General features: G+C 40.6%; 1 protein-coding gene across 4 annotated transcripts in view; it reads left to right on the forward strand.

The window, feature by feature from the left end:
- TANC1 (tetratricopeptide repeat, ankyrin repeat and coiled-coil containing 1) overlaps window positions 1-21,113 on the forward strand; it is a 240,624-nt gene that overhangs the window by 65,867 nt on the left and 153,644 nt on the right. For all 4 annotated transcript variants that reach the window (XM_032594413.1, XM_030325447.2, XM_030325449.2 and 1 more), the window contains one exon: window positions 12,445-12,524. In XM_032594413.1, the coding sequence (XP_032450304.1) occupies window positions 12,464-12,524 (61 nt within the window). In that variant the 5' untranslated portion in view covers window positions 12,445-12,463. The remainder of the gene's footprint in view (window positions 1-12,444; window positions 12,525-21,113) is intronic.

Here is a 21,113-nt window from a genome sequence, read left to right on the forward strand (position 1 = left end):
TTGGGAAGTTTGCATAAAAACAAGGACCAGATAGTTAAAAAGCTATATCCAGCTTTGTTGTAGACTCACATATTTTTCTGTACGAGAAAGATGTTTCCCTGAGACCACGGAAAGTTAGTACATCTGTGCAACATCTTCATTATATCTAGAACAATTTCACATCCACTGTTTCTAATTCAGAGTCATTCAAGAAACATGTGTCCCTGTTTTTCACTGGGTTCTAATTGGGATGTTTTTCCTTAAAGGGACCACACACTTCTATTTAGGAAATAACTTTGTCAACTGTGCTGCAACTACAAGGAACCTTCTCAGTTTGGAGACTGTAGAATCTGAAACTCACCCTCCCACCCCACCTCCCCCAGCTTCAAAGAAAAGGGATCTATCTGTGTATATATAGGTATGTGCATGTGTGACTTCACAATAGTGATTTTGTTCCTTAGGTCTCAGATATGCTTCATACTGTTGGTATGTGTTAAGAGAAGTGGCGACAGAATCCACCATCAAAGGTTTCACTGCAGAGTTACTAAGGACTTTAATTGAACCTTTCACTGCATTTTAGAGGGAAAACAATCTGATGTTCATACGTAGCATGTCACATAACTTCACGTGTAAAGCTTGAACTTCATAGGTTTGATCAAACTTCTGTGGGACTCCTAAAAATAATAACAGTTGTGATCTCTATGCATAGGGAATTACTCTGTAATTCACAATTTAGCCAAAATGTTTGCTGTTGGGTCGGGTTTGAATGCTACCAGTTTAGCCCAGCGCTACCCTCCTGGTTCTTCTACAGCTACACAAGGCTTGCATCTTCCTGGGAAATTTGGCTGCTGCCAGAGCTGAAACTGTGAGCCAGACTTAGGTAATTTTATTAGTCTAGAAAAAGTATTACGCTCCCGCAGCTGTTGTTGTAGGTCCTAGCCATGAAAACAAAAACCGTCTCAGTTACCCAGGATCCATGAGAAACTGGCAATAGCCCAATGTTAAGTCCATGTATTTTGGACTCTGAATTATATTTATCTTCATATGGTTATCCCCTGATTTAGGGCACACAGCTGGGGAATGGCCTGACCGTATGAGGCAGTGCGCGTGGGAGAGGCCAAGCCTTGGGTATCACCCTTAACTAGGAAGCCTGATCCAGTTAATTGGAAGACTATACTTGCTGGACCTTAAACACTTTTAAAAAGGATAAGGAGAGCATCCAAGAAAACAACACCATAATAAAATACACTTGTCCCATATATCCAACCTGGCTTTCCTGTTTTTGTATATTGTCTCACGGTGTAAATCCCCACAGGTCTTTTTCTCCTGCAATGCCAGGCTGCTTATTGTGGGTGGGTTAGTAATTTGGTGGTGATGGACTTTCTTGTTAAGTAGAACTTTTATAGATTACTATGAACACTAATCATGGGACTTGGCATTTAATTGCTAGGAGTGGTGCATACCTGAAATACCCCATCTTGCTAATGTGTGCCAGTCAGTAAATTGCTGTTTAATTTTCTGAATTTCAGTGGTTCTGTTAGTGGGATAAAACTGAGCTACTGTTTGTCTGGAAGCTCCTGGGCTATTAGCAGACCACTTAGCAAGTCTGAGTAATTGTCCTGTTGAGTCTGACTCTGATTCTTTGAGTCAGGGTTCCTAATACTGAGATCATTGGATGTACTTCAGGGGTTCTGTGAATGTGGATGGATAGAGAAAAAAATTTACATCTTTATTTTCACAACCTTTAACCAGAATGTGGCTTTTCCTTAAGTCATGAAAACATGCAGCATACAGTAGCACCTGTGGCTTTGGCAAGTAGAGATCAGATTTTGGTATCACATTGTGGGAAATAGTTTAAACCATCGTTTATGCCCATCATTGCTTAGAAAACTACAGTAGCTGTTAGCCCTGCTGCTGTGTCTTGTTATGTATGTGTTAAGCACACATCACTATTATCACATCTTTGCTTCTTAAATAGTTTTATATGTGCATTTCAGCGTAACTGATTTTCTTTGTAAGCGTATTTTCTTCGTCAGAATCATTCAGAAACATTCTCATGAGAGGATCTAGATTGCTGAAGCAGTCCGTGTCCCTTAAAAGGTCATAAGCTTCTGCCTTGGATGGCATCCTTGTGTCTTTCTCATCTTGCTTTGAGACTTAGATTAGTTAACTTAAAAAAAAAAAAAAAGTCTTAACATATTCGGCTTTTGCTTCCTAGTTGTCTTTGACTTTTATCATCTGGAGCTCTGACTTTCCCCCATTTTGGGGCTCTTGGGGTGAATGATAAAATAAGACCATCCCCTATTTCCAGGTGACCTTTCCTAGGGCCCACTGTAGCAGTCCCCCTTAAGACGGCTTACTACAACGAGTGTTTATGGCCAACAATGGTTTCCCTTACAAATTTCAGAAAAGAATACACAGTGCTCCGTGTGTTGATATTTGCTGTAGCTATGGAAAAGATGATGTTGTGTGACTTGTATTAGTTTCAGTGAGTTCTCCATTGCATTATTGTGGCAGGCATACCCTAGTTTATTTTAGAACTTTCTATCCAAAGTTAAAACCTTATTATGTCTCTTTGGACTGTGTAAAACTGCCCAGAGAAATGCTGGGCACCAGGCCATTCCTTGCCCCATCTCCTATTAACAGGTTTTATGAAATTCATTCAGTGAGAAATGGGGTGGGATTTTTGAGATCCTTTTGAATACACCGTTCCTAACTTCTGGATGTTAGGAATAGGGGAAGCATTGCCCATGTGACATGGAGGTCTCTATCCCAAATACTCTCCCCCATTGGCAATATGGCCCATCTTCCAGTATTGTTCTTTTGTGAGCTCAGGAATTGAAGAACTTGCTTATTCTAGCATGTATTTTGTAGCATGACACCTCCAGGTCACAAATATTGACAACACTGGTGGTTGAAATAACTCCTGGATGCCTAGCAGAACTTGAGCAAGTAGACAGTAGGTGTCTCTCAATAGAGCCAGACTCTTTTTCAGTATAGGTTTGAGACCTGGGATGCTGCTCTGTGGATGGAGGTGTGTGTGTGTGTGTGTGTGTGTGTGTGTGACCAACGATGATTTTTTTTTTTCCTCCTATTTGGCAGTTTTTTTCTGTCTGTCCATCTCATCAGGCCCCTGGGAGCTAGTCTGTCTCATTTTTTAATTAAAAAAGTAGGCATAGGAGGGACTATATAGTTAGGCTCTAGAGCAGGACAATCTGGATGCACACCCTGGTTCTGCTCCCTTGAGCTGTGTGACCCCAAGCAAATCACTAGCTTCTCTCTGCCTTTGTAGAATCGGGATCTTAATAGTACCTTCTGTGGATGGTGGTGGTAAGGATTAAATAACAATATATGTAGGCTAAGTGCTTAGAGCAAGGCCTGGTATGTAGTTAGTGTTAAATAAGTGTTGCTGGGTGCACATTAGAATCACCTAGGGGAGTTTAAAAAAAAATGACACTAGGTGTTGGGAACTCCCATGCTAATGAAATTAGGACCTGGTGGAGGGGAGGTTATAACCTTGTTTGGAGCATCCTAGCACATCACTGACAGGAGTGGAGGAGGGATTTTGATGTCTTCTGTAGGGCTTTAAGTGAAGGATCCATCTGTCAGCTCCATAAGCAAGAGATCTTTGTGTAATGAATAGCTGACTTTCACGGCATCTTTGAAGTTGTCTGACCTTTTTCACTTTGAGGCCAGATGCAGTGCAATTTAAAAAATTTAATTTCTTTAGATTTATAATATCAGACTTCATTCAGCTGGCATTGATTGATTACCTTTTAGCAGTTTTTGAAAAATGGACTTTCTGACATGTCTTCAAGGTCTCTTCTCCTTTCCTATAAAGGCTTATCACCCATGCCATAGACTCCAATGAGGGGCTCTTTTTTCATCTGCAGTGATGGTTTAGCAGTGATGGTTTACCAGCTACTATGATTACAGTGGTCTTATGAACCAGAAATAAAATTTTCCCTGTGAAATTATAGCACCTGTAGGTGGAAGAGGCCTGATTGTCCAGTCAAGCCAGAAAGGGAGCAGTATTCCTGTTAGATACAGGAGTCCATAAAAGGGGAAATAACTAGCCCAAAGTTATTTTGTTTACAGAATGCCTTCTATCCTTATTAAGGGAGTTGTAGTTGCTATACATCAAGAAGGTAGTCAGTGTAAGCTGGGAGCTCATAGATCTGTTAAATGACACAAGTGGAAAACTTCCCAGAAAGGAGAAGGGAAAAGAGAAGAAAATGTAATCAGTGTGGTTGTTATAGAGCTAACTGCCATTGTGAGGAACAGGGCTTGGGTCTCCAGTTGCTGTAAACCTTACAGGGGAGCATCCTGTGACCCTAGTTACATCCTCTACAGAGCTGTGTGAGAGAGGATGGAAGGAAGCATGTTCAAAGGCTGTGGTTCATATTCAAACCCTGGGTGGTCCTCCATGGGCTTTTGACCTCATGGCCAGTGGGGCTCACGCTTGATGTTGGCCTTCTCCCAGCTCTCCTTGGCTGGACTCATAACAACTACACTTTCACCCTTATGCAAAAGCCACCTTGTCTTTGAAGCTTGTATTATGCACTCTCCTGGTCACCTCCCTGTCCCCCTCCTCCCCTCCCCCCAGTTCATTGAGGACTTTGGAGTCAGCCAGTCAGTGCCTGAGCTTTCAAGTTCTAGTTCCACCTTTACACATTGTGTAACTTTGAGAAAGTTGTTAATCTCTCTAAGCCTTTCTGCTTCTTTTGGTTATAAAAAAAAAAATCAGTAAGCTATCTCACAGGATTTTTTTTTTTTTTTGAGGATAAAAAGAGATTATATATGTATGTAAAACTCTTCACTTTACCTGATATATAGTAAAACTTAGTAAATACTAGCTATTCGGGTGATGGTTGATATCCCAAATGCTGCCTCCATTACTGTAATAAGCATCTGAATGGCCCTTCCATACACCAGGAATCAAGTTCCGTGATTTCTTTGCTTCCAGCAACCTGGGCTTGAAGACATTCCACTTTACCAAACAATGCTGTTGGCCATCATGTGACCTTTATCATTGTCTGGAATTGTTCCACATCCGAAATTTAAAAGTTTATTCTGAAGGACTGGACTTTTTTTCAACTTCCTCATTCACTTAGTGTGACTGTTTTGTTCTTTGATCTCCTTGAGACACAGTCCCTGTTCTCTCTGGCTATCAGACCTCTCGGGGCCTCCCTCCCTCCCTGTCTAGCCTTCATTCCATGGTGTACCACTCTCAGCACATCACAAGAGCACCCTTCTGAGTCTTGGAGCTCCTGTGCTGGACATTCATTTGCTGGCTCATTCCTCTCCTCCTCTGGGTGGTCTGTAGGGCTGAGCATGAGGATACAGTTGCACACTCTGATCTGGTGCCATGGCTTGCTCTGCAGCCTAGATTGGGTAGTCAGAGCTGTTCAGCTGTCCTTTTAATCTTGTGCTTACCTTCCTCTCTTCTGCAAGGGCTGTTTTCAACCTTCACTGCTCCTTTCGTACCTTATTTTTACTTTATAGAGAAAATGGAGGCATGAACTCCTAGCTTCCTGCCCATGTTTGTTAATATCATTTTCTTCCCTTTCCATCATATTATGTTTGACTTCGCATCCTTTGCTTGGTACAAATATTTAGGAGTGTATAAAATGAAAAACTCCAAGCATAGGGCTGATTCCTTAATCGGAAAATCAGGTTGTAACCCTGTCTCTCTTTGCTGCCAGCTGTCCCAGGAGAGTCAGGACAATTTCCTCTAATCCTCAGAGCCTTGCATTTTATTAAAAAAAAGTTTTTTGTTGGGGCGCCTGGGTGGCGCAGTCGGTTAAGCATCCGACTTCAGCCAGGTCACGATCTCGCGGTCTGTGTGTTCGAGCCCCGCGTCAGGCTCTGGGCTGATGGCTCAGAGCCTGGAGCCTGTTTCCGATTCTGTGTCTCCCTCTCTCTCTGCCCCTCCCCCGTTCATGCTCTGTCTCTCTCTGTCCCAAAAATAAATGAACGTTGAAAAAAAAATTAAAAAAAAAAAAGTTTTTTGTTAATGTTTACTGATCTTTGAGAGAGTGTGAGCGGGGTAGGGGCAGAAAGAAGGAGACAGAGAATCCCAAGCAGGCTCAGCTCTGTTGGCACAGAGCCGGATGCGGGGCCTGAACCCACGAACTGTGAGCTCATGACCTGAACCAAAATCAGATGCTCAACCAACCGAGCCACACAGGCGCCCCGGGACTTGCATTCTAAATGACACTATTACGTTTATTTAAATTTATTAAAGGATGGCAGTCTATTTTGAGATACAACCCTTCCCTTGGAGAATTATAGATGGAATAAAATTCTGTTCCTCCCCAACGTATCCAGTGGTACTGGAGTGACCATACAAATTCTGTGCTGATGTGGGGAGTGGGGCAGGGTTTGACCATCAGACCTAGAGGAGGAAGCAGGTGGGTAAGAAGGCCTCAGGAGTAGGAGGGGCTTTGAGGTAGCTTCTGAAGTGGGCTCGGGGGAAATGCCTATGCTTTCTCAAATAGATCTACATATCTATGAATGTCTGGCTGGTGGTGGTGGTAGCAATATGGTGGTTACTTTGTCTTCTAGTTAGGAGCTCTAGTTAGGAGCATTGCTATTGGAGTAGGGAGGTATGTGCTTGGTTGGGGAGCTTCCAACCCGAAGACAGCTTCTGGGTGAGCAGGGGCTTTCTGTAAGGTTGGTGCTCAATCTTGTACAACAGCCATTGGCCCGGGAGGCATAAAGATTATTGCCAGAAGTGCTGCCCTTGGTTATCTTCCCATCTGAGTTTTTCCTGGTTGGAGGAGAATGTATTGATTTCAGGGTTTGATTTTTCTGTCATTGTACTTTTTCCTTCTGTATGCATATTTGAAATACCAAAATAAAACCTCCCTGTGACCTTCTGAAGGCCTGATAAAAGAACAGATCCTGCTGTGGAAATGTATAACTTTGACCATAAACTTGGAAACCAGTGGTTAGTACTGGAAAAAATCTTAAATTATTAGTCCACACCCCTTGCCATTGATTTTTGAGTTCCCTTCCATGACAACCTGTTGTTCATTCATTTAAAAAATGTACCTAGTGTTGATTATGTATAAGGTACATTACAAGGTGCTGAGAGGGATTTGTAGAATTAACATTTTTCAGCATGATTTTGTGTCATAACCATATATCAGTACAAAGTGGGATGTGGAATTAAAGATAACCCAAAAAAAATTTTTTTAGTGTTTCTTTATTTTTGAGAGAGAGAGCATGAGCAGGGGAGGGGCAGAGAGAGAGGCACAGAATCCGAAGCAGGCTCCAGGCTCTGAGCTGTCAGCACAGAGCCTGACGTGGGGCTTGAACCCACAGACTGCAAGATCATGACCTGAGCTGAAGTCAGATACTTAACTGACTGAGCCACCCAGGCAACACTAAAGATAACTTTTTATGGCTATGGCCTGGGAAGGCTTTATGGAAGAGGTAGACAAGTTGGGCTGAACAAATCTCTTCACAAAAAAGCTCCTGCAGTCAGAAGGAAGTAGCTTAGTCTTGTTTTGCTTCTAAAGTGAAAATTTCTTTTTGCCAACTAGTTCACAAAATGAGAACTTCTTTAAACACACTTGCATATAGTAATTGTCTAGTAATTTGAAATACCAGCTTGGGTTAGTCAGGTTTTTTAATTTCTTAATTTTGTAAAAGATTTTATTATTTTTCAGGAATCTTTACACCTAATGTGTAGCTTGAACTCATGACCCTGAGATCATAAGCCACATGATCTACTGACTGAGCCAGCCAGGTGCTCTAGGAGAGTCAGGTTTTTTGTTTTTTTTGTTTTTTGTTTGTTTGTTTGATTTTTAAGAAACTTTTCCCCAAACAACGTGTATACCTTCCTACAGAATATGTAAAATATGGGTTGAAAGTGATTTCAATCTAATTGATAGTTTCCACTTAATTTGTGCATCAGAATTTAAACATATGAGTTGAGACTTCATGCCAATAGATCTTTTAAATTCACATTCTGTGGGACTGTAAATTTACTATGCATTTAATAACTCATACTCAAATCGGAAGTCTTTTTGCTTATGACCAGCCTAACTAAAGAAAAGAACATCAGAATTAGAGGTACAGTTTGTAGAGTGGTTTTGAATAAAGAAGAGTGAATGATTGGGCCTGTGTGTCTTGGGAAATAAATTATAGCCCAGTGTCTCCCCCACCTTTTCTGTCTGACGCATCTGAATCCTGGAGAAGTTCAGTGACTTGTTCTAGTTACAATGTGTGGGCCACAGCTGGGATTAGGTCTCTTGATTCTTAGGCGGCTTCTACTGTAAGAGGGGGAAAAAAAAGCTGGGGTTAGGGGGCACGGGGCACCAGGAGCCAGAGCAGGGAGAGAGACCTACTGGAATTTCAAGTATTCATCAGGGGTTGTTTTTTCCCCAGCTTCGTGGGAGCCCTAAAAGAATGTTGAGATGTGGCTCTTGCTTTCAGGAAGCTTCTATAATGTAATTTTCCGTGAATATCCAGCCAAGGGCCAGTGCCCCAGCTAGCAGGCCCCTTTGTTTCCTTTTGTGGTCTCTATGCTGCTTTGTTTTCTTAATTTGCCCTGTTCTATATATTATTTATCTTGAAGGGTGCTTCAGACCTCCCACTGCCACCACACATTTCCTTTCTTTTAATAAACACTGAGGATTGCTAATGCAAAGGAAGTTCCACAGGTAGTCCTACCAGAGGACATGGCTATTATTTTGATAAGTCAGACCTTAGTAGGGTGGAAAAATATTTTCAAACCCTTAAACATGAGGATGTTTTTGATGTCTCTCCCTTTTCTGGGGAAAAAAAAAATCCTTAATTATGTACAACTTAGTTTTCAGTGTTTCACTTGTAAATATTGCTATTTTGGTTTGCTTAATTTTGGCAAAAGGGAGCCACCTTCAGAAACAGCGTTCCTTTGAGGTCAGATATATGGTTTGATGGGAGATGCTCCTTCTAGTGGAGTGCATACAAACTCAGGATAACTGGATAATAAGATTTTGTTACCAGGAGATTTTAAGGTTAATTCAGGTGTTGACTTGAAGGGGTATTAGGAAATGTAGCATTCCTTCCCTACTGTCTCATTGCCTGATGTCACATGAATTTAACTGTGTTTTCTGTTTCTGTGTTTCTTGTGAATGAAAATCTATAGGAATGTTCCTTGTAACTTATAAACTGCTATAAATGTTGGCTAATTGCTTGATTTGGAGGAAGTCGCTCATCTGTGTTCATTGCAGCCTAGTTAAATCTGTCAACAAATATGGAGAACAGAGTGGGTACGAAGCCTGTGTTCTGGCTTCTGTTTGTATTAAAGAATTAACATAGTCCCTGCCCTCAGCTCACAGATTCCACTTGGAATTGTGTAAACAGGCAGTATGGCACTCCAGAAGAGGAGAATTTTAACGCTATGTTACTCTGTGATTTCAGACAAGGTGGTCATGGTTACGATGCTGCCATTGTGACTGCAAACCAGAACAGATTTGGTCTTGCATTTAAATCCTCCCTGTTTTACTTAGGGTGATCTTTGTTATAATTTGTATATCATTGTAATTACTGTGTAGAATGCTAACACATAACATGGAGATGTTGTGCCTATCCCCAAAGACTTTGTGTTAAAGGAGAAATCCAAAAAGTGAAAGTAAGCTTGGTAGTTTATTTAACTTCTGGGCATTTTAAAAGGAAGAACCTATGGTATTTGGGAAACTTAGATGTTGAATGATAGTAGGAAAATAAGGAAATCTAGGTCACTTCAGGTCATTGGTTGTCTAGGGTTAACATTATTTATTCACATTTTATTTTCTTTTAAATGAAAAATATAGCAACTTTCCCCTGTTAGAGAATTTCAGAGCCTGATCTAGGGGCTAGTCTTTTCTCTCTTCCTTGAAAGTATATAATTTAAAGAAATAGAAGCTGAAGTTACTTTTGTACTCAGGTACACTCAGTTAAAGTTTCTCCAGGTCATAGTTCGAATAAGTCTTAGAAAATAAATTTAAGCTTTTCCCCTTGACTTGCTATTTATGGAGGAAAGCAGGAACTGGAAAGAAAAATTACGGTGGCTATCTGATAGCCTCTTTCACTTAACTCAAGACCACTGATGTGGAAGATGTGACTATCCTGAAAATAGCTGAGCTCCCCAAAGTAGGTATCCAGGGAGTCTGGGATGAGATGCCCAAGCCTGTGTCTCCTAGTCCTCGCCCTGTGGGACATGTCTTTCCCATGGCAAAGCAGATATGCTGTGGGTTGGAGATGACCAGGGTGATTAATCAGGGGCAGCCTCACTGCCATGGTGGGGCCTGAGCCAGTCTGTGGTCCAGGGAAGTACAGGGCTCTGGGAGAGCTCACTAAGGGACCATAGCCAAGCTCTGTTGGCACGACTCCATCAGTAATTTTATTTTTGAAGTATGTTGTCTTTGTTAAATGACAAACCTTGAAGGTTGATTGATTTGGAAAAGAAAAAATCTGAGCTTAGCAGGCATCTATTATTGAATTTTGTCCACCATTTTTTACACAACATTTTTCAGTGTTTCTTTTAAGCATGATCATAGAAATTGGTGTTGCCACAATTTGGTGGTCTTCCCAGGTTCAGTGCTTGCCCTTCAGGTGAAACCCAAATCTTTGCTGAAGTAGCATTTTAATTTTTTTAAGTTTTTAAATTTATTTTGAGAGAGAAAGAACATGGGTGTGCCTGAGTGGGGTCGAGGGGCAGAGAGAGAATCCATAGCAGGCTCCATGCTGTCAGCACAGAGCTTGATGCAGGGCATGAACCTACAAACTGTGAGATCATGACCTGAGCCAAAGCCAAGAGTCGGACACTCAACTGACTGAGCCACCCGGGCGCCCCTCACTGAAGCAGACTTTTTAAAAAAAAATAGGCTGTAAGCCTTTTGTGTGTGGAGACTTGTTTTGTAAAGTGATTTAACTCCATTAAACTTTAGCTTTCTCCAAATTCTGCTTAAAATACTGTCTTCCTGGTATCTCTAGGGTGGGTTGATTTCTTGTTGATTTTTGTTTGTTGGTTTGATTGCTCTTGCCCTTTCACTTTCTGAGAGGAGAGGCAGTGTGTTGGAAGGAGAAGACCCTTGTTGGGGGCCTGCAGATTTGGATTCTGGCCCTGCTGTTAATTAGCTGTGTGACCCTGGGCAGTCAGCCTTCCAGGGTCTCTGTTTCTTCGTCAGGGAAACAAAGGGCTTGGAAAAATAAATACAGGCCTGGACCAAATGATAGAAGGTCACGCTGTGTGCTTATGTTGTGTGACTCTGTGAATGGCAGCACTTTGAGACTCTTGGCTCTCCGCGGTCCCCACAAAGGCTCTGTTTCACTCTGGGATTGAGCAGTTGTGCAGGGTGTTAGTTACATTGAGGCCATTTCAAGCATTCAAGCTCACTAGGCAGGTGGAGCCCTCTTCTCCCCAGCAGTTTCTCCCTCTTTCCCTTCCCTTCCCTTCCCTTCTCTCCTCTCTCTCTCTCTCTCTCTCTCTCTCTCTCTCTCTCTCTCTCTCTCTCTCCTTTTTTCCAAGACCAACCTGCTTGCCTTCCACCTTCCTGTCCTTAGTGCGTTAACAACGGTGTGATGGGTAACACAACCTACTGGGAGTTGTCCAGCCATCTCCTCTGAGTTCCTGGAGGGAAGAGAGCTACTGGAGACTCAGCGATGAAATAATGGCCCTTTGTCTGTCTTTTGCTATAGGGATGGTTTTAGGTTTCATCTTAGGCCTGGGCCATTGTGGTGTTTTTACATGCTCAGTACAACCCTGTTTAAAAATGCAGCTTATCGTTTAAAGGATTCAGCTGTAGCACCACAGACGGTTCTACTTTCTTCCCCACCCCCAACCCTCCCACCCCCTACCCCAAGTCCTAACTATATGTAGTCAAAACCCACTGTAATGTATGCTGTTTGATTGGGTCCCCTGACATCAGCTTTAAAATGTGTTTCCATTGTATTTATTTTATAAATGTTTATAAGGTTATGTTTTAATCTGATAAACTTACAAAACGTTTTCCTTGTGGTTATATAATCAGTAGCATCTGCAAAACGTGCCTTTAAACATGTAGCTTTCTTCTTAACCATTATCTTGTTGATTCTCTGTTCTAATGTTTTCTTTTGATGAACTGGGGTTAGGAGACCTGAATTCCTGTGCCAAACATCTTACAGTAACGTGCCCAGATTTAGCCTGGTAACCTTAATTAGATGTGGAATGCTGAGAATGCCCTGGTGTGAGTTTTTTTTTTTTTTTTTAACTTTTATAACCAGACAGTGAACTTCTGATCACTTCATTAAATGTTATAAAATACTCCTTGTGTCTTTAGCATTTAGTTTCCCATCTTAGTCTCTTCAGAGAAAAATAATGTAAAACTCAAGGTACCTTTATATTCTCCTAAGCAATGTGTTAGGGCACAGGTTATCTTTTGTGTCAGTATGCAAGTTATATTCCAACTCATAACCCTTAATTCCTCTTCCCTCCCCTCCTTTTCTCTTTAGAAGCAAAAGAGTGTTGAAAATGTTAAAGGCTGTGCTGAAAAAGAGCCGAGAGGGAGGAAAGGGGAGCAGGAAGGAGACAGGTACGTACAGGAATGAGCTGAACAAGCAGGTGGGTATGGGACATCAACACCTGCTCACTCTAGGCTGGACGGATGCCCTTGCATCGGGAATGGGTCCCAAGGAGTGCTCTGGGTGAGAATGCACATAATCCTGGAAGCCATGAGAAATTAAATACATTTCTGAGCTCTTTTATGGGAAGTGACTTTGAAAACTGAGTTTGGGTTACGAACCAAATCCTTTCCGCAGAACGCTTGGAAGGTTCGTAATTTTAACAGAACATTCAGATCCAGAGGCAGTCAGAGTTAAGACATGGAGGGATAGCAGGTGTGTCCAGGAATTTGATTTCTAGAAAGCCCTTTCCCTTTTCCCACACACGATTTCATTTTATATGTTTGACCAACTGCTGGCTGACTGGTCCTCCTCTTTTGAGTATCAGATTTTCCGCCTAACAGGTGTAGCCTCACTCAGTGCCAGACTGCTAGTTTTCATTATGATGAGAGCTACTTAATTTGCCTTGGATTTCATTCCTGTTGATAGAGTTCTGGTGCATATGTAGTCATTGTGACTCTTCACTGCATTCCATGTGATAAACTCCTCTAAGGTTATTTTGGTGGCCACTAGTGGTCTGTTTCTCTTGCTAGGAAAATTACATATTTTTTACCATTATTGTACAATCAAAAATCTGTTAGCATTGATTGATTTCCCCAAGATGTGCTATTTCACTCTGCAAACTCATGATGATCTGGAGTTGGAGAGTGGCTGGTTTTCTGAGTTATTGTATACTGAATAACATTGCAGTTTTAATTTCTATTTTTTTTTTAATTTTTTTTCAACGTTTATTTATTTTTGGGACAGAGAGAGACAGAGCATGAACGGGGGAGGGGCAGAGAGAGAGGGAGACACAGAATCAGAAACAGGCTCCAGGCTCTGAGCCATCAGCCCAGAGCCCGACGCGGGGCTCGAACTCACGGACCGCGAGATCGTGACCTGGCTGAAGTCGGACGCTTAACCGACTGCGCCACCCAGGCGCCCCTTAATTTCTATTTTTTTAATGTTTATTTATTTAGAGAGAGAGCATGTGTGTGCGCACACATGCCAGGAAGGGGGAGAGCGAGAGCGAGAGAGAGAGAGAGAAAGAGGGAGAGAGAATCCTAAGCAGGGATACTCCATGCTCACAGTGCAGAGCCCAGCACGGGGCTTGGTCTCACGCATGAATGGTGAGATGATGAACTGAGCCGAGATCAAGAGTTGGACGCTTCACTGACTGAGCCACCAGGCGTCCTGTAATTTCTATTAAAGTATAAATAAGTACACTTATTACCAAAACATCACTGAATTATAGTTATTCAATTGAAAAGATGTTGCAATAGCTTTTATTACATAATGTTACTATGTAATGTGTGTGTGTGATTCATAATGTATGTTATGTAATGTTAAGGATCATGTTAATATGTGTTGTTTCTGTACTTAAGAGAATAGGTGGGCTTAAACTTTTTAGTTATATGGAATTTAGACACATTTTCTATTAATTAACCCTTAAACCAAAAAGTCTGCAAAATGTCAAACTTACTTTAAAAGTAGAGTCTTTTTTTTTTCAACGTTTTTTTATTTATTTTTGGGACAGAGAGAGACAGAGCATGAATGGGGGAGGGGCAGAGAGAGAGGGAGACACAGAATCGGAAACAGGCTCCAGGCTCCGAGCCATCAGCCCAGAGCCTGACGCGGGGCTCGAACTCACGGACCTCGAGATCGTGACCTGGCTGAAGTCGGACGCTTAACCGACTGCGCCACCCAGGCGCCCCTAAAAGTAGAGTCTTTAGGAGAGCCTGGGTGGCTCAGTTGGTTGAGTATCTGACTTTGGCTCAGGTCATGATCTCATGGTTGTGAGTTCGAGCCCCGCATCCGGCTCTCTTGCTGTCAGTGCAGAGCCTGCTTTGGATTCTCTCTCTCTCTCTCTCTCTCTCTCTCTCTCTCTCTCTCTCTTTCTGTTCCTCCCCTGCTCATGCTCGCTCTCTCAAATAAATATTTAAAAAAAGATACCCTTTATTGTAAAGTTACTGTTAAGATTCTATTAGAAGCTTCTCATTAATACCTGTATAGCAGATACAAAAAAAAGAAACCAGTTTTTAACGATAGAAACGAGAGACCATATTCTACTTTTAATCTTAAAAAACCAATCCCTACCTTTTGAATAATTAATTAGAATGGTTACTATAGAGATTTTTCAGTACACATGATTTCTGTCCAGGAGGATATTCACCCTCTGCTGGGGCAAGGCCAAAATATCCTTCTTTTGATTTCTCTGAAAGCTGTTTAAAAAAATTTCCCTCCCCAGTTTTGGCTTGTCTGACACTCATGCTAGGGACTTTGTTAGTTGCTTCTTTACATGCCTTTGGAATTTTCAGCATTAAATTGGGTCCTAAGCCGTCTATCTAGCTGGAGCTGCCCAACCACTGGCCTGGATCTCCAAGCCAAAACTCCCTACTTTGTAATGGAGTCTTTCACAGCAGACCCACGATGCTCTTTGACCAGTGCCAGTAAAATAACAGTACAGTAATGATGTGGGGCACCCTGCCTTTCAGAAGGGCCAGACCGTGAACATAGTTTGCATTTGTAACTTTTCCAGTTTCAGAGCATGTGATTTTGGGTTCATTTCCCCCTCTGGTTGTTAAGAGCAACTACTGTTTTTTTCTGAATCATTTCTTCATAATAATTCCCACACTATGGCTTTTCACTAATGCAAACCAACTTGAAAAAGCAATGGGAACATTTCTCATAAAACATCTGTATGGTATGTGCCTTTTTTCTCTTAACTAGAATCTGGTTGTGGTAGTTGGGGAACAAAGCACATGGAATTTTAAATCTTGATGAAGTTATGTCACAAGATGATGAGGAAATACTTGGAATTTGACCATTCGTATGTTAAGTTCAGTGCCAACTCTCATTATATAAGTAGATCATAGCTAAGTTTCTCTATAAATTAAAGCTGGTTAATCTATGGAGACTGCTCTGAGACTTGGGTAATAATATCTCCTACAAATGGAAAAATTTTGCTCTCCTGTTTCCAATTAAAACCAATCTTTGTTGCAAAGACAAAGGAAAATTCATTTTTATGTACTTGAACTCACAATTACAGAAATTTAGGAAATATTTATGTCTAAAGTACTGAGCTTCGCTTTTTATACATGTCTTGTAGGTTGTTTTTACAATCTTGAACTATACTTTTTTTTTTTTTTTAATCGAATTGGCTTTGAGAATTTGGAAAACATAATCATTGAGTTAAATTTGGTATTCTTCAAAAGAAGGCAGACATTTTTTCAGAAATATATATTGAAAAGTCATTACATCCTCAGTTCCTATCCCTAAAAGAAAATGTCACATATGTGTACTTTAAATTATTGGTAAAATTTTAGGTATTGAAATTTATATGTATATAATGGTATTTGAAATAATGTATGTTGAGTATTAAACTATTAAAAGCCATTGGGTGAACTCTGAAAATGGTGAAATTCTTTTTTTTAATTATGCTTTTTATAATGTAGGGAATGCTTATAGCTAAGCAAAATGTGTTTTCTGGAGGCTGTTGAACTGTGTCAGAGAATGCAGTATTAAAAACTTGAAAATGTTTTTTGGGAAAGTACATTTGCTTTGTCCCCACCATTCCATCAGTGCAAATGAGTACTGTATTTCTCTTGACCTTGAGTTAGGCCCGAGGGAGCAAAAATCAATATTAAACCACAACGTGGGGAGAGCTAGATGAGGGCATCTATTTTTTTTTTTTTTTCCCCTTCCCTGCTCTTATGTTAAGGCCTTGATCTAAAGCAAATGTATTTATTTTGAAGCTCTCCAGAGGGGAGAGACCACGTCTTTTTAAGTGACCTTTGCTATCAGAAAACTTTCATGTTACTATTATTAAACCTACTTAATTTAAAGATGAAATAATTGCTGTGAGTATATTGAGAGTATTCTGATATAAGTATGGACCAAGTAAGAGTTTAGAGTCGATAAAAGAGCAATGTAGGAAATTAATATTTTTTCTATACAACGTTACTGTTTAGAAAACCAATAGGGAAAAGTCCCATTTTATAATAGAAACAAAAACTTTCATAGATCAACCTAAGAAAAAATGTACAAGCCTTATATTGAAAAAAAATAAAATAGAATAAAACTTTGCTGAAGCACTTACAGGAAGACCTGAATAAATGGAAAGAAATACTGTGTTTTCCAAGTGGACAAAGGCATTATTTTAAACCGATTAACTCTCATAGAATTACCTATACATTTCATTTAATCACTAATGAAATCCTATTTTATTTTTAAAGACATTGTTTATTTTGTTTTTGAGAGAGAGAGAGAGCATATGCATGCAAGTTTGGAAGGGGCTGAGAGAGAGCGGGACAGTTTCTGAAGCCGGCTCTGTGCTGACAGCAGAGAGCCTGATGCAGGGTTTGAGCTCACAAACTGTGAGATCATGACCAGAGCCGAAGTCAGATACTTTAACCAGGTGCCCTAAAGACATGGTTCTTTTAGAGCAGTTTTAGGTTCATAGCAAAATTGAGCAGAAGGTACAGAGGTTTCCCATATATCCTCTGCCCCCACTTACTCACAGCCTCCCCCGTGATCAACACCCCCACCAGAGTAGTACATTTGTTACGATAGATGAACCTACACTGACACATCACAATCACCCAAATCCCATAGTTTACATTAGGGTTCACTCTTGATGTGGTACATTCTATGGGTTTGGACAAATGTGTAATGACCTGTACCTATTATAGTATCCTACAGAGTATTTTCACTGCTCAAAAAAATCCTGTCATTTTTTTTTCTTTAACACAACATAGCCAATTGATTTAAAAATTCATCTGGGAGAAAACATGGTTAAAAATAACCAAGGAATAACTGAAAGTGTGGGGCAAGTGTATCTAAATGACTGAGCCTGGTTCCCATGCTGGGTTCTAGCTGCAGAAGTGGGCCAGGTGTGTATTTTGACTTCTTAACTTTTACAGGGTGGACTTCACCTCCCACTGAGACATGCATTGAAGAGGATTCTTCTGTCCTAGACATTGGCAGGTCCCCTCCACTTCAGAAACCAAGCACAAATCTGTAGGATAGCTCATTGGAATAGCTGCCACTTCCAGAGTGAATAAATGAGTTGGCTAGTTTTTTGGACTTTTTTTTTTTCCTATTGGGCTCCCAGAAATGAAACCTAATTTTTTGCTAACATCTTTGATATAATTGCAGCTTACAGTTGCTAGCAGTTTGGGTTTTTTCTTTTAATCCTGGAGATAGTGGCATCCTTCTGGAAGCAATAGGCAAGACCTGTTGCCCTCCTAGAGAGGGTTCGTCCCTCTCTCTGTATCCCTCCCTTCTGCTCTGTGCTAAGCTTGAAACCATAGTCTTTTGCCCTATCCAACTTTTGCAATTGTTCTGTTTTGGTGGGGAAGAAGCTCCAAGTTGAGGAAGAAGAACAAAGTTTGGTGAACTTCTAATTGAAGCACTGCCTCAATTAAAATATAGACTGAGTAAAGAAGGGTTGCTTAATATGCCCAAATAATTGTTTATTAGCCTTTTCCTTTCAGTTTAATTATTTGTGTTCTTTTTTTTCAGCAGGGAGGCTTAGTTTGAAGCAATTTATTAAAAAAAAAAAAAACACATTTGACCTTCACCTTTTCATCGTTAAAACCCAGCTGGTCGGCTAAGTGCACTTGTAATGGTGTTAATTAAGGCATTGGATAGTCTCTAAACTTGAATGTGTACTGAATTAATCTGTTAGCTTTGCATCTAATCCTTCACTTTGAATTTGTAGTAAAAGGAAGCTGTTTGCCTCTAAAGTTTAAAAGCCACTGATGTGATTGTTAAATGTGGTATTTTAAGCCATTCCAGGCTGCAGTCTGGTTTTCAGTGGTACCTTCTAAAAATGCCTCCATACAAATGATGCTTTGTTTTATCCGGAAAATATGAAGCTGCTTTTGATTATTGTGTGCTGCATTGCCCATTTTCTGTGGTTGTGGACTATTATTTAGGAATTTAGTGCAGTGACTGTCTTGCTGAGCTATGGATATATGGTATCGTGTTGTTAACGGACTCCAAAAATGTTTCCCAAGCAACAAAACAGGCAGAAATAGTTCAATCTAAAGGTATTGTATTTCTCTTTACCAGGGCACTTAAGAAAATTCTGTAAAATATTGGGACATGATATAAAAAACAGAATAGAAGCCAGGTTGGGTTTTTGGTAAAGTCAGGAATGCTGTTCCCTCTGGTTTTGATTGGTTCCTTCACCATTTTTTCTTGTTGTCTATACATGTCTCAAAGTCTATAAAAAGCACAGACTTTGGAATTAGAAGTCACAGATTCAAATCCCAGCTTGATCACCTCCTAGTTACTTGAATTTGGACAAATTTATTCACTAAGCTACCTTACAGGGATGTTGTCAGGTTAAATACAAGGACCTTTTTGCAGAAGTCTCACTTGACACATGGCTTCTGCTAAATATTCAGTAGAGCTTTGCTTTCCTTAGAACACTGTGTGGTGCCTTGAAGAACAAACAAAACCCTTGTAAAGCTTCTTGTTCTTTCCTTGAAGAGAAGATGGGACTGCTCTCAGGAGTGATGTTCTAGAAGCTTCTTTCCATGACTTCCCATTTCCAAATACTCTGCCATCGTCTTTGCATACTGAAGTCTTTTTGTGCCATCTTTACCCTTTCCCTCATAATAAAACTGAGAAAGCTGAGTCATTTGTCTGTTGTATGGTGGTCTATTCTTTAGAAGTCCTTTACCTTTTAGCCTATATCAAGTACTGCCATTTTATCCTTTTTCTTTGTGGAATTAAATGAAAAGCCTCTTTCCTTTGCTTAAAGAGATTTTGGGAGTCAGCGAGCAGCTTTAAGAATAGATTTCTAAGTACAGTTTATGTAGTTTCTGAGATGTTTCATTTCAACACATCCTTAATTAATGAAGGTCTTCCTGTTTAGAAGGCTCTGCCTTTCATCCTCTTTGTACCTTTTCCATATGTTTTAGGGAACTATAAAGGATGAAAGAGAGAAGGAAGAGAACAAATACTTAGCATTTATCATGTGTTAGGTGCCTACACATAATGGACCAAGCTGGTTCATCCTGAATAGCCTGTTTCCTGTGAAGGGCATAATTAGTGAAAGCTCTGGACACAGAAAGTGAAATCAAGACCCCTGCCTGGATCTTCTTTGTTTTTTGGCCAGTAAGACTTCCAAGACTTCCATCATAAAGTTTGTGGCAGAATTCTCAAACAACAGCATTTATTTACTTGGGTCCTTCTTTGCATGTATAGTTGATCACGAAACAATGCAGGGATTAGGGATTCCCGACCCCCACATAGTTGAAAATCAACATGTAACTTTTCACTCCCCAAAACTTAACTACTAATAACCTGTTGGACTGGAAGCCTTATCGATAACATAAACAGTCTATTAACATATATTTTATACATAGTATTATATACTGTATTCTTAAAATAAGGTAAGCTAGAAAAAATATTTGCTAGGAAAATCCTAAGGAAGAGAAAAATATATATTTACAGTACTGATTGTATTTGAAGAAAAAAAATCCACGTATAAGTGGACCAATGCAGTTCAAACCTGTGTTGTTCAAGGGCCAACTGTATATGTGTAAATGTAGTAGGAAACTTAATAGAGAAATACAAAGTAACAACTCAGAGTCCGGTTTTTTGGGTCAAATCTAATTTCATTTATAAATACCATATTAAAAAAATTTTTTAATGTTTATTTTTGAGAGAGAGAGGGAGACAGAGTGCAAGTGGGGGAGGGGCAGAGACAGAGGGCGGCACAGAATTTGAAGCAGGCTCCAGGCTCTGAGCTGTCAGCACAGAGTCTGATGCTGAGCTCGAACCCACAAACACAAGATCATGATGTGAGCGGAAGTTGGATGCTTAACCGACTGAGTCACCCAGGAGCCCCTAAATATTTTTAATTTTTTTATTTTAATTTTTTAAAATACTTCCTTTGAGGGAGACAGTGTGTGTGTGCAAGTGGAGGAGGAGCTGAGAGAGAGGGAGAAAGCAAATCCCAAGCAGGCTCCGCGCTGTCTGAGCAGAGCCTGACATGGGGTTCAGTCCTACCAACCATGAGATCATGATCCAAGCTGAAATTAAGAGTCAGTTGCTTAACCGAATGAGCCACCCAGGCGCCCCTGGTTTTTATTTATTGTTTTATTTTATTAAAAAAATTTTTTTTAATGTTTATTTATTTTTGAGGGAGAGAGAGCATGAGCAGGGGAGGGGCAGAGAGTGAGGGAGTCACAGGATCGGAAGCAGGCTCCGAGCCAGCAGCACAGAGCCTGATGTGGGGCTCAAACTCACAAGCTGTGGGATCATGACCTGAGCTGAAGTCAGATGTTCAACCGACTGAGCCACCCAGGCACCCCTGGTTTTTATTTTTTTAAGTAGGCATCATGCCCAGCATGGAATCCAATGCAAGGCTTGAACTCATGACCCTGAGATCAAGAATTGGATACCTAATTGAGCCACCCAGGTGCCCCTATCAATAATTTTTAAAAAATAAAGTTGCTTTTCTGTAAACAAATAAACCCCCCAAACAATGGTGTTATTTTCTATAT

The sequence above is a fragment of the Lynx canadensis genome, chromosome C1 (assembly GCF_007474595.2).
Source record: "Lynx canadensis isolate LIC74 chromosome C1, mLynCan4.pri.v2, whole genome shotgun sequence".
In the NCBI taxonomy this organism is placed as follows: Eukaryota; Metazoa; Chordata; class Mammalia; order Carnivora; family Felidae; genus Lynx; species Lynx canadensis.